We start from the raw sequence: 13,336 nt of genomic DNA, 5'->3' as shown, positions 1-13,336 counted from the left end.
GGAGGCTTTGACAAAGCTGGAGGGGATGGGGTCAAGAGTGCAGGTGGCAGTTTTCATTCCTATGAGGAGTTCAGAGAGGTCAGTAGGGGAGATTGGGGAGAACCGAGACAGGGGATGGCAGGACAAGGGGGGGGGGCATGTGGTTGGAGGGGGAGCGGGTGCGGCGGTGGTCAAGCTGTTGTAGATGTTGTCAATTTTGCGTTGGAAGAAAGAGAGGAAGGAGATGCAGTTGTCTACTGTGAATGACTGGGTGGTGGTGTTCAGGGGGCGGAGGAGTTTGTTTATTGTCGAGAAGAGTGCTTTTGGGTTTCCGGAGCCAGAGTGGATAATTTGAGAGTAGTAGGCAGAGCGGGCGCGGGAGAGGGCATCTTTGTAGTGTTGTATGTGGTCCTTGTAGGCTTGGGAGTGAACTGTGAGACCCGTTTTATTGCGGAGTCTTTCAAGTTGGCGAGCACGAGTTTTCATCAGGTGGAGTTCAGGGGTAAACCAGGGAGCAGAATGGGTGAAAGAAACTGTTTTGGTTTTTACAGGCGCAAGCTGGTCAAGGCAGGAGGAGAGAGTGTGGTTGTAGTAGTCAGTGAGGTCGGAAGGGGTGTGGAGGTCAATGAAGGGAGAAGTGGACATTTTTTCAGAGAGGGTGGATGAGAATGAGGTAGGTGAAAGAGCGTTTAGCTTACGGAAGTTGATTGTGCGATAATGCCTTGGTGTTGGGGCGGGGATGTTGATGGTCAGAGTGATGGCTAAGTGGTCAGAGAGGGTGAGGTCGGAGCCATAGAGATGGTGCAAATTTAATCCAGTGGAGCAGACAAGGTCCAAAATGTGACCACGGATATGGGTAGGAAAGTCGACATGTTGAGTGAGGTTAAAGCAGGTGAGTAAATCAGTGAAGTCAGTGGTTATTGTGGAGTCAGTGGAGTCCATGTGGATATTGAAATCACCAAGGAGGAGGATTGAGGGGGAGAGGGAACATAGCTGGGTCAGAAAGTAGGAGAAGTCAGACAGGAATGATGGGTGTGGTTTGGGAGGGCGGTAGACGACAGCCATGACTGACTGCGTGTGACCAGAGAGTTTTAAAGCCAGGTGTTCAAATGATGGAGCAGATGAGATGGAGATGAGGTTGGTCTTGATGTCTTGACGGTGGATAACGGCAATTCCACCACCTCGGCCCTCCGAGCGTGGTTTATTGACGTAGGAATATCCATTGGGTGTGGTGAGGTTAAGTGTGTAGTAGTCCAGAGGTTGTTGCCAGGTTTCGGTGAGACAGAGAAAGTCCAGTTTGTTATCCAGGATGTATTCGTTCAGGATGAGGCATTTGTTGTTGAGGGACCGGGTGTTGAACAGGGTGAGCTTGATGTTGTTTTGAACAGCAGGGATGAATTCAGGTGATTTAGCCAGGGTTCGTAGGCAGGAGGTGCGATCGTGTGGGTTGCTGTGACCAGGTGCGCTGGGACGAAGAGTGAGAGTGCGCTGAGCCGACCAGAGGACGGGGATGGAGTGACCTGATTGCAAATAAACAAACTTACGACCGGAGCCACGGTGAATGTACCTGGGTCGTCAGAGGAGTCCATTTGATTTGATGGCAGAGATGCATGATGGGGTGGAGCGGGTATTGAGCAGAAGAAGCCTTGCGGCGGAGTACTTCAGAGCCATGCCAGGCAGGAGCGAAGGGACGAGTACGAGGCCAAGGTCGAGGAGGCAAAGCGGCAAACGCAGCGGGAAACGCAGCGGCAAACGACTGCAGCCGCTAATCAAGACCACAGCGGCAAACAGCCACCGCCGCAAACAACGGCCACAAACAACGGGAGCGGGCCTGAGGAAACAGTGGAGGAGCCGGGCAGGCGAAGCCAGGAGCAGAGCTGGGACCGAGCAGAGGGCAGACCCAACGGTCAAAAATCCGCCACGACCACCAGAAAAGCAAACTATGTACAATGGCCCAGTCGGAGAAGCGGCGAACAAGTAACGCCAGCGTCCTCTCCAGACCGGACCGGAAGCGGAGGTACTACCCTTGGTGAACACCGCAGGGTAACACGGATGACCAAACGAGCTCAATGCGTTCAGTTCAATGGCGGGGATAATACATTCATTCAGAACAACAGAACCTTCAGAACATTTATAAGGCTTCTCTCCTGTATGTATTACTTGATGTGTTTGTAAAGTTGATTAACAAGTGAAATCCTTGCTGCACACAGGACATTTATAAGGCTTCTCTCCGGTGTGTTTTACTTGATGTCTTCATAAAGTTGATGAACAAGTTAAATCCTTGATTCACACAGGACATTTTTAAGGCTCTCTCCTGTGTGAGTTCTTTGATGTGTTTGTAATTGTGATGAACGAGCAAAATCCTTGCTGCACACAGGACATTTATACGGTTTGTCTCCTGTGTGTGTTCTTTGATGTTTTTGTAAATCTGATGAATGAGCAAAATCCTTGCCACACACAGGACATTTATAAGGCCTCTCTCCTGTGTGGGTTCTTTGATGTATTTGTAAATGTGATGGACAAGCAAAATCCTTGCTGCACACAGGATATTTATAAGGCCTCTCTCCTGTGTGTGTTCTTTGATGTGTTTGTAAATGTGATGAACGAGCAAAATCCTTGCTGCACACAGGACATTTATAAGGCTTCTCTCCTGTGTGGGTTCTTTGATGTATTTGTAAATCTGATGAACGAGCAAAATCCTTGCTGCACACAGGACATTTATAAGGCTTCTCTCCTGTGTGTGTTCTTTGATGCATTTGTAAATATGATGAACAAGCAAAATCCTTGCTGCACACAGGACATTTATAAGGCTTCTCTCCTGTGTGTAACTTTCGATGTGTTTGTAAATTTGATAAACGAGTGAAATTCTTGCTACACACACGACATTTATAAGGTTTCTCTCCTGTGTGTTTTACTTGATGACATTTCAATGTTGATAACCAAGAAAATTCCTTGCTGCACACATTGCACTTGTATGGCGTCCCCCGTCTGTGTGTTGCTTGACATCTCTTTGAAGACTTTAATGAGATAAATGTTTTCTTGCAAACAGAACACTTGTGCAGCTTCTCGTTCCTTTCAATTTTCTTGAATGTCGAACTACAATTGTTCTTAGTCAATACACTGCGATAGTTGTTGACTTCCTGATAAGAAGTCTGTCATGTTCTGATTGAATGAAACTTCACTGTCAAACAATTGCGAACTTGACTGAGAATAAAAAACCAATTTCAATTGATTCTCTGCAGAGACAATTAAAAAAAACCATCAATAAATCACAATTACTGTGAAACATCATCATTTTTAAAAGCAGAATGAATAGTACTCCATTACCATTGAAAACTGGTCCTTTGTCTCTGTTCATCTGCCATGAGGCAGAACAGAAAGTAAAGGATCAATGTTTAAGGTCTCGTGACAAGAATGCTTTGAGATTTAGAGGTGGTTTATATGTAAATGAAGGGTGCTGAACAAAATGGGTGGTAGTTATCCTTTCAAGATTGCTAACTTTTCTGGCTCCGTGCCATAAACCAATAAAGCTGTCGCCAGAATATAAATTGGCCCTAACGTACCAGACGTGGTTCATGTGTTTTTTCATACATTTTATAATTAATGGATGTCAGGGAATACATTTTTACAAGAAAATAATATTTATATTAAAAGTAAATGTCCAAATCCCAAGAAGGCTGGCAAAATCCAAGATTAGCACTAAAATCTCTCCCACTCTCCTTTTCCCTCCTTCACCCTTCCTCTCCTTTCCTTTCCTTTCCTCCTCTGTGGTGGCCCTGAATTTGTGAAGGTGGGGGTACACCATCCTACATGTGGGAGATCGATGGGTCGCTCTTACGAGATTATCGGCTGTCTCCATGCTTGTAATCAAGGCTTGTTCAACACAGAACTGAACTGTCTGGGGTATGCAACAACAACAACAACAACAACAACAACAACAACAACAACAACGGGCTGGCTGATGTACGGCTTTGTTGATACAGCGACAGCAACAAGTTGAAAAAAACCCCACAACAAGCCATTGAATCAGAAGTTTACCACCGTGGATGTACCCTCTTTTACACCACCTTATTTAACACGTCAATGAGTTATTCATGCCCGTAGTTTGTGTCCTTTATGATGTCCTTAAAAACAGTATGTTTCGTGTTCGGAAGGATTTTAAATTTTGTTTGATTGCCAGACTAACAGACAGGCTGAAGTAATTCCGAAAAAGCAAGTGTGAATGCATGCTCAAGACGAGGCTCCGTCAAATTTAGAGCCAACACACTGCTAAGCTGCATGTTCATATTCCGATTAGTGTACGATATTCAAAATATGAAATTAAAAGGAAAGTATGTCGTTCCTCAAACACAGACTGACAGTGACATTTGTCAGACAGATTGAGTGAACCAATTGTGTCACCCCACTTTCCGCTACGCACGCAAGACAAAAGGAAACGTCCCAATAAGCCGAGGATGTCTTCGTTGAATGATCTTATGACAGGGTTTTTTTTTTAAAGGTCTGCCGGGCCACCAAATAGTCCATGGGCCAAACCTGAAAATTTGACCCATCGTTACCATCTCTTGTGGCAAAGCCTCACTGTTTTTTTGATAGTTTAGGGCCTACATATGATGAATTGTGGTGACAGCAGTGTGAAATTGGCAGCTTTCTGGTCGTTATCACCTCTCAAACATCACCCTACTGCTATAATTTGAAGCCCAGAATTTGGGGGTAGGGGAAACTAAAATGACTGTAGTTTCGCTCTGGATGGGTCAATCTTAACAATATACCACTCATAATGTCCGTCTATGTACCCGCTATCTTAATGAAGAAGATTTATGCAAAATATTTCATTATGTAGGTCACCAGAGGTCAAAAGGTCACCAATTTTAGGGGGTGCCCAAAATTGACCATCGGGCAAGTCATGTTGCGAGAATAAAGTAACAAATCACCCAATGGTGATTTAAACACTTGGAATGCATATTTTAGAGGTCTTCAGATGATTCTAAGGGGGACATTATTGAGTTGCTTTTGCAAAATTTTATTTCAGAGCAATTGATTTTGAACCATTTCTTGTAAATACCTAAAATCCAGGGTTTCGGGGGTAGGGGAAACCATAATGACTGTAGTTTTTGAGTGGATTGACCAAAATTGAAAATCTAATAGTCAAATTGGATGTCTGTGTACGCTCTATCATTATGAGAGTGTGAGATTGTGAGATTTGTCAGGATTGAAAGACATGTTCCACTTGTTTGCCCAGTCTGATTTTGTCCAGGTCCGCAGAGAGTGAGGAGGCTGCAGACTGCCGATCTGAGGGATGAGGAATGGAGCGGCAGAGAGTGGAGTCATCAGCAAAGAGATAGAGAGGATTTTCAAGAGAGTCAGAGAGATCATTGATGAAGACCAGAAAAAGCACAGGGCCCAGAACACTGCCTTGGGGAACTCCAGCCTGAACAGGAAGAGGAGATGAGAGAAACCCATTCAGGGCCACACATTGACTACGACTAGAGAGGACGTCCGCCAGCCATGCGTGGAGATTTCCATGGATACCAAAGGAGGAGAGTTTGGTGAGCAGAGCGGGGTGCCAGACCATATCGAAGGCACATGATATGTCGAGGGAGACAGCTCTAATTTCCTGTTTGGCATTGAGGACCTCCATCCATTGTTGAGACAGCAGAAGCAGCATGTCCAGAGTAGAGTGACCTGGTCTGAAACCAAATTGATGATCAGAGATCAAGCCATTGGAGAAGAGGAAAGATTTCATATCCGAAGCAATGATGGATTACATGACTTTGCTGAGAATCACCCTTCTCCCAATTTTTTTCAATGCCGTGAACAAACTTTGGTACTTCACAGGTGATGAAGGTTGTGGTCAAGTTTCATCGAAATAGTGGTAGAATGTTTTGGAAAAGAAAGGTTGAATTGGTCTCCACTCTTTTTGCTTGGAGGATTTTTTTCCCGATGTTTAAAATCATTATTCTATTAAAATTGAAGCATCAACTTGATTGCTGCGGCGTGTATCGTTTTCTATGAACTCTCTCATTACTATAGCATGTCATCTACCCTTATCCCCGTATTCCCTTTTTATACAACAACAACACAACATGCATTTTAAAGGCCATTTTCCTTGCTAGAGCGGGGGTTAGCCTTGCGGTCCCCATGACAATCTTCTCCATTTTGCCCTATTTTCTGCATCTCTCCTTGTTAACCCCCTTGCCCGCATTTCTTCTTCCACCATCTTTAGCCAAGTCTTTCTCGGTCTTCCCCATCTTCTACTTCCTTTGACATTCATTTCCATCACTCTTCTCAACCAGTCACTTTCATCCTTCCTCAACACATGGCCAAACCATCTCAACCTGTTCCTCTTAACAGCATCAATCACAGGCTCTATTCCCATCATCTTTCGCAATTCATCATTTGTCTTCCTCTCTCTCAACAATACTCCGCACATCCGTCAAACCATTCGCATTTTCACCCTTTCCAACCTTCGTTGCTGCTCAACGTTCATTACCCATGTCTCGCTCCCATAAATCATAACACTTCTTACACATGCAGCATACACCTTTCCCTTCAGCTTCAACGACACTCCCCTCATCATCAGCACGCCACTCAGTTCCCGAAACTTCTTCCATGCACATCTCACTCGAGCAACCGTTGCCGAGTCTGATCCACCTTCTCCATTCAGCATGTCTCCGAGGTAGCAAAATGTTTTCACACGTTCCGGCTTCACGCCGTCTCCAAGATCCAACTCAACATTTCCTCCATCTGCAGCTCCCTCTGGGCACACCTTACATTTGAATGTAGCTGCCACACTGGTTAATGACCCTCTCAGACCACTACATTTTTGATGAACCCACTCAGCACACATTGTACATTGAATGGAGTTCACTCTGACACCCTTCCTACACACAGCACATGGCCACTTCCCAGTTCTTTCCACCTCACCACATGCTTTACCGCTTGCCATCACCTTCGTCTTTCCGATATTCACCTTCAGACCTTTTGTCTCCATACATTCCTTCCACGTGTTCATCTTTTCCTTCAGTCCATCCATACTTTCCGCAATCAACACCAGATCATCTGCATACAACAACTCCCACGGTAAACCCTCCTTTACGTTCTGAGCCAGCACCTCCATCACAGCTACAAATAGTAGTGGACTTAGTACCGACCCCTGATGCACTCCCACCTTCACCTCAAACTCACCACTGTTCCCGTCCTTCGTCCTTACAGCTGTGCGCGCTCTTTTGTACATTGCCATCACTACTCTGATCAACCATTCCTCCACTCCTAACTTCCTCAATGCCCATGTCAATACTTTGCGTGGAACCCGATCGAATGCTTTCTCCAGATCAACAAACCCAAGAAACAACTTCTTCCTCCTCTCCATGTACTTCTCCTGCAACTGCCTCACAATGAAAAGCGCGTCTGTCGGTCCTCTTCCTGGCATGAATGCAAACTGCATTTCGTCGATCTTCACTTTCTTCCTTATCCTCCTCTCCAACACCCTTTCCAATACCTTCATTCCATGCTCCAATAACTTTATCACTCGGTACGAGCCACACTCCAGAGGGTCACCTTTCCCCTTGTATAGAGGGACGAGGGTACTCAGTTCCCAAGCCACTGGAATGCGGCCTTCTTTCACCACCAGATTACAGATCTCTGTCATTCTCTTCACACCCCAACTTCCTGCTGCCTTCAACATATCTCCCACAACTCCCGTCGGCCCTCCCGCTTTTCTACCCTTCATTGCTTTTATCGCTTCCTCAACTTCCTTCTCAGTTATCTTCTCTGCCGGTCCTAAAACTGGGTTACTCTCTATGTTGCTATCCCTACCTCTACCTTTTAATAAACCCATTTTAATTATACGAGATGTTTTCCCACCTTTTACCTCCAGTGTGCTGCCTTGTCCGGCCTCAGATCGATTCTTGGGTTTTGAAAATTGTAAAGAATAGTTAATTGAACGCAGTATACATTTAGTAAGCTCAACGATCTTCTGGAGCAGCCAAAGCTCCTGATGCCTCAGCGACGTTTGTCAGAGCCATTGATGCGACACAAGCTTGACTGTGTGCACACTGTATAAACTGATCAATCCTTTGACATGATGTTGAATTCAAGCCTTTCATTGATAATCAACCAAACCAAGTGGAGCTGTGCTGTGTGTTCTGTGCATGGTTCTGCTTACCTTCATGCTTCTTCGGAGCATTCTTCAGCTCCCAGATAGAAAAAGCACAAGGTTCCTGCTTTACACACTCATTGCTCAAAGCATCCTGGGAACTCTGAGAGAAGTCACTTTGAAAATCTTCCATCTTCACTGGATGAACCAGATCTGCAAACAATATGATCTCATGTTATTTAAGTAAAGAGATAAAATGAATACCAAAAAAACAAGGAGAAAAAGACATGAAATGTCGAAGTCCCTGCGGTTTTAGTTATTTTTCTGTGCAGAGTTGAAGGCCGCCAGTCGGCCATCTTTGCTCAGATTACAAAACAAAATATTTTACATATGTATACTCATGTATTGTCCATGTGGCAAGTGTAAACAAAATTCATCCATGCATGTCCATTAAATGGTTGGAGACACATTTAAGTAATACACTAGCTGAAAGTCGGCCACCATTGTTGTGATTTCGAAAAAAAATGACATGCATATGTAAGCCATCATTCATGATCTGTGTGCCAAGTTTGAACAAGATCGGTAAATGCATGTTTGAGAAATGGTTGAAGAAATTCCCTTTTGATAAATCCATTTTAATAATGAGACGTTTTCCCCAACTTTTACCTCACGCATGTTACACAGCCTCAGATCAGAGTGATTATTGGGGTTTTCAACATCAGGTTTTGTTTTTACAACTAAAATAGCCGCCAGCCAGACATCTTTGATCGCATTGTGGATCAAAATTATTTGCACATGCGGTATATATCTTCACGTATTGCCTTTGTGCCAAGTATGAACAAAATAGGGTCCATATATGCCAGAAATATGGTTGAGGACGGATGTATTAACGCATGGATGGACAGGAAAGACCCAATGATATACAAATGTGCTTGTGATATACAAGGTGGATGTAGAAGAAGCAATTTGCATCAGATGTTGTCATTGTGACAATAATGTCAGGCAGAATGTGATCATCACTTGTATAAGGGACTGTGTGGTAATTGTGATCTCATCCTATGATCAAAGGGTGTGCTTGCACATTGCATTTAGTTGATCTTGAGGAAGGCATCACTGGGCTGGTACGTCCTGAAGAAGTTTCTGGCTGTTAACAAATAGCAAGTGCAACCACTTCACAAGAGGAAAAAGAAAGAAAGATAGAAGCGCATTCCACTCCAAGCACTTTGGCGCACCCTGCTACGTACATGGCGAACGCACAAATATTATTACCCTTGCTCGAGGGTATTGCATTTGAGTCAGTTTGTCTGTCTGTTTGTCCGCATACAATAAATATGATTTTCTCTGCAACCGTTGGTCCGATTGACAGGACATTTTCACCATAGGTGTGTCTCCTCCTGTATAAGTTTTAAATGATAATTATGACGTCATATGTCATGTGGTACAGTCACCATCTTGGAAAAACCGAAAAAATGCACCTCTTTATCTCTGAAAGCGCTGCATAGAAAAAAATTGAGACATGGCTCATTGTAAAGAAATCTCCATGCGGGATTACATACAGTCACGTGAAAAAGTAAGTACACCCCATGTAAAGTTTTGACTTTTTCAACATATTTCAACATCCAGCGATTTGATCTTCATTTCAGCAATACTGAGAAATAAATGCATGCTCTTGTTGTTCCGCCCCCCTTTTATCTCGAGCCGACCGCATGGTCAATGGCGGCCAAGGCGAACGCTAACCAAGGCGCGTAACAGAATTGGGAGGGACAAGGCACCGTCTGTAGGGGCGCATAATGGCGCCGCTTGGAGAGAGCGATTGGGAAATGAGAGAATGGGGCCTATCTTATTTGATTAATGCAACGCAGATTCAACTATTGGGAACACGGCCTTATCTAGACACATAATAAGGAAATAACTGAGATTTATAAGGTGACCTACGTGTTGCATATGGACTAATTAAGGGTGCGACCTTTAACCTTTTAATAATGGAATATTTACAAGAATTATTTACAAAGTGAGGGATCTAAAACCGCAACACTGGTCAATGGTGTTTGGAGCGAGCGCTAAGGCGACGAAGGCTCAATGCAGCGAACGCTGCCAACAAACCACGTGACAATTTGGGGAGACTGTTGGGGAGACCATGTGACTGTTGTGGATTCGGGGGTCGGCGCTCCCCTTATCAAGGTGGGGGTGGGGGAAAGGAAAGTGAGAGACAGAAAGACAGAGACAGAGAGAGAGAGAACAAATGATGAATTGCGATAGATGATAGGAATAGAGCCTGTGATTGATGCTGTGAAGAGGAATAGGTTGAGATGGTTTGGTCATGTGTTGAGGAAGGATGAAAGTAACTGTTTGAAAAGAGTGATGGAAATGAATGCAGAAGGAAGGAGAGGATGGGGAAGACCGAGAAAGACTTGGCTAAAGATGGTTGAAGAAGAAATGCGGGCAAGGGGGTTAACAAGGGGAGATGCAGAAAATAGGGCAAAATGGAGAACATTGTCATGGGGACCGCAAGGCTAACCCCCACTCTTGCAGGGACAATGGCCTTAAAATGCCTGTTGTTGTTGTATTTAAATTTTGTAGTCCATTGTATAATTTAAATAAACATAAATGCAAATTTCGTATGTGGAAAAAGTAAGTTCACCCTTGGCTGTAATAGGTGGTATTGCCCCCCCTTTGGCAGAAGCAACCTCAAGTAGGCGTTTTGTACAACTGTCTGCCAGTCTCTGACATCGACTGGGAGAAATTTTTGCCCACTCCTCCATGCAGAATTCTTTCAGCTGCGCGATGTTTGAGGGGTTTCTTGCATGTGCAGCTCGTTTCAAATCCCCCCACAACATCTCGATGGGATTTAAATCCGGGCTTTGACTTGGCCATTCCAGAACCCTCAATTTCTTTCTTTTCAGCCATTCCTTGGTGGATTTACTGGTATGTTTTGGGTCATTGTCATGTTGCGAGGTCCACCTTCGGTTGAGCGTCAACTTTCCGAGAGATGGCCTCACATTATCCTCAAGCACCCTCTGGTACAATGAAGAATTCATAGTGGATTCTATGATGGTGAGCTGCCCAGGCCCTGATGCAGCAAAGCTGCCCCAAACCATAATATTTCCACCACCATGCTTTACAGTTGGTGTCAGGTTCTTGTGGTCAAATGCTGTCTTTGGTTTTCGTCAAACATGTCTTCTGGTACTGTGGCCAAATAGCTCTACCTTTGACTCATCTGTCCGGAGAACATTGCTGCAGAAGAGCTGGTCTTTGCGGAGGTGGTCATTGGCAAACTTTAGTCTTGCCCTGATGTTCTTTCTGGACAGCAAAGGTTTCCTCCTGGCACACCTCCCATGCAGATCAAATTTGTGCAGCCTCTTTCTAATGGTAGACTCGTGCACTTTGACATCGACAGTGGCAAGAGCCACCTGTAGGTCCCGTGATGACATTCTGGGGTTCTTACAGACTTCTTTCAGCATCTTGCGGTCTGCTCTTGGGCTGAACTTGCTGGGGCGGCCTGGCCTGAACAAGTTGGCAGTTGTTTGGAATCTTCTCCACTTGGAGATGATCTTCCAGACAGTCGAATGATTGATTTCAAATTGTTTGAAAATCTTTTTAAATTCCTTCCCAGACTCGTAGGCATCTTCCACCTTCTTTCTGAAGGCCTCAGCGAGCTCTTTTGATCGAGGCATGGTGACGCCGCACACTTCAACAACAAAGAGCAAACCAAACTAAATGTCTGAGGTTTAAATAAAACAGGTTTCTCCAAGATCCTCTCTAACGATGTTCCAATCATTTGCACCTGAGCTGGTGCACCTCATTCTAATTTTAGGTATTTGAAGTCGTGATAAATGTATGAGTGTATTTACTTTTTCCACATGCGAAATTTGCATTTATGTTTATTTAAATTATACAATGGATGACAAAATGTAAATGTTTCATGATGCTTGTTATATTATATCACCTTTATCGATCAGTATTGTTGAAGTGAAGATCAAATAGCTGTATGTTGAAATATGTTTTAAAAGTCAAAACTTTACATGGGGTGTACTTACTTTTTCACGTGACTGTATGTTCAGGATGATGTCATAGGTGCCTCCATTATGACGTTATAATTTAACAAGTCCAAAACCTCATCCGATCAAGATGAAATGCCTTGAGCGTCATCTCGGGATACATTGGTGGAGAAAAATAAATAAAATAATGATGACGTCATTGGTCACATGGTTGGGCGGCCATATTTGTTTTCACACAAAATCCTTAAAATCAATAAAAACACGTGTTGGCGAGGGTCTGCAATCTCTTCTTGCTGTTTCTTGTTGAGAGTTGCAATGCTTACCTCTCGGAGGACAATGGATGAGTTCAGGATCAACCATCAGCTTCCTATCAACATTTGTAATGACAAAGTCATGTGGTTGTGTTCTGATGTTATCTCCATCAATGGGATTGCAAGTTTGTAACCGAATGATTTCGTCACAGCCGTCAATAAGTGCATATTCCCCAGAAATATCTTGACAAATATTGTGATGTTTCATCGTGTTGAACGAATTTGGTTTAATATTGAGCTGGGTATTCAAGTTGTTTGACACCCTTAAGGCAAGTCGATAGAGGGTGGGGGGAGGTGGGGGTGGGGGAAAGGAAAGAGAGAGACAGAAAGACAGACAGAGAGACAGAGAGAGAGAGAACAAGCTCCCATACAATGTGCACTCATCAATGTCTGCCAATGGGACAAGCAGAATGTTGTTGTGGTTCAGACCTGTGTCTTGAAAAGTTGATTCATCTCCAGACTCAGACTTCACCTTCACTTTCACAATAAAACCTGAAACAAAAAAATCTCTTTAAAACCAAACAACGGTTCGACTGAAACAAAATATTTTTTTATAAAATGTTGAAAATAAATGAGAAATTATTTCAAACTCGAGAGATTCTCATTGTAGCACACGCAGTGCTGGATTTTACTATCTCAAGTCATTTTCAGGATTTTGATGAAAGCATCAACATAATTAAAGAGACTTGTCGACACACGAAAGGCTTACAGTATATCTCTGGATAGCCAATCATTATGTCATGACGCTCTTACAGATTAATTTTAAAGGTCTGGTAAAACCATGTCATCACAACTGAGTATATTGTAGTAAATCATCTCCATATTAATAGGCTAATGCCGTCTATCTGTCTGTCCCACCCTGAAACATGGAAACGTTCTTCGGAGAGGGAAAAAAAATGATAAAGCAAAGGTTACTTCAAATTAATCCAAAATCGTTTTTTCAAATGAATCCA

At 43.7% G+C, this 13,336-nt stretch overlaps 1 protein-coding gene across 1 annotated transcript in view; it reads right to left on the bottom strand.

Moving 5' to 3' along the window:
• LOC137428562 (uncharacterized) overlaps nucleotides 1-12,591 on the bottom strand; it is a 61,525-nt gene extending 48,934 nt beyond the window's left edge. Inside the window, exons 1-3 of the mRNA XM_078777325.1 lie at nucleotides 12,396-12,591; nucleotides 8,144-8,287; nucleotides 2,270-2,881 (exon numbers count right to left, since the gene is read on the bottom strand). Coding sequence (XP_078633451.1) covers nucleotides 2,270-2,881; nucleotides 8,144-8,287; nucleotides 12,396-12,591 — 952 coding nt within the window. The remainder of the gene's footprint in view (nucleotides 1-2,269; nucleotides 2,882-8,143; nucleotides 8,288-12,395) is intronic.
• Between the last annotated feature and the right edge of the window lie 745 nt (nucleotides 12,592-13,336).

This window comes from Myxine glutinosa, chromosome 5 (genome assembly GCF_964187855.1).
Source record: "Myxine glutinosa chromosome 5, kmMyxGlut1.1, whole genome shotgun sequence".
NCBI lineage: Eukaryota > Metazoa > Chordata > Myxini > Myxiniformes > Myxinidae > Myxine > Myxine glutinosa.
The sequence above is the reverse complement of the archived record's forward strand: the minus strand, read 5'-3'. Positions and strand labels throughout refer to the sequence as shown.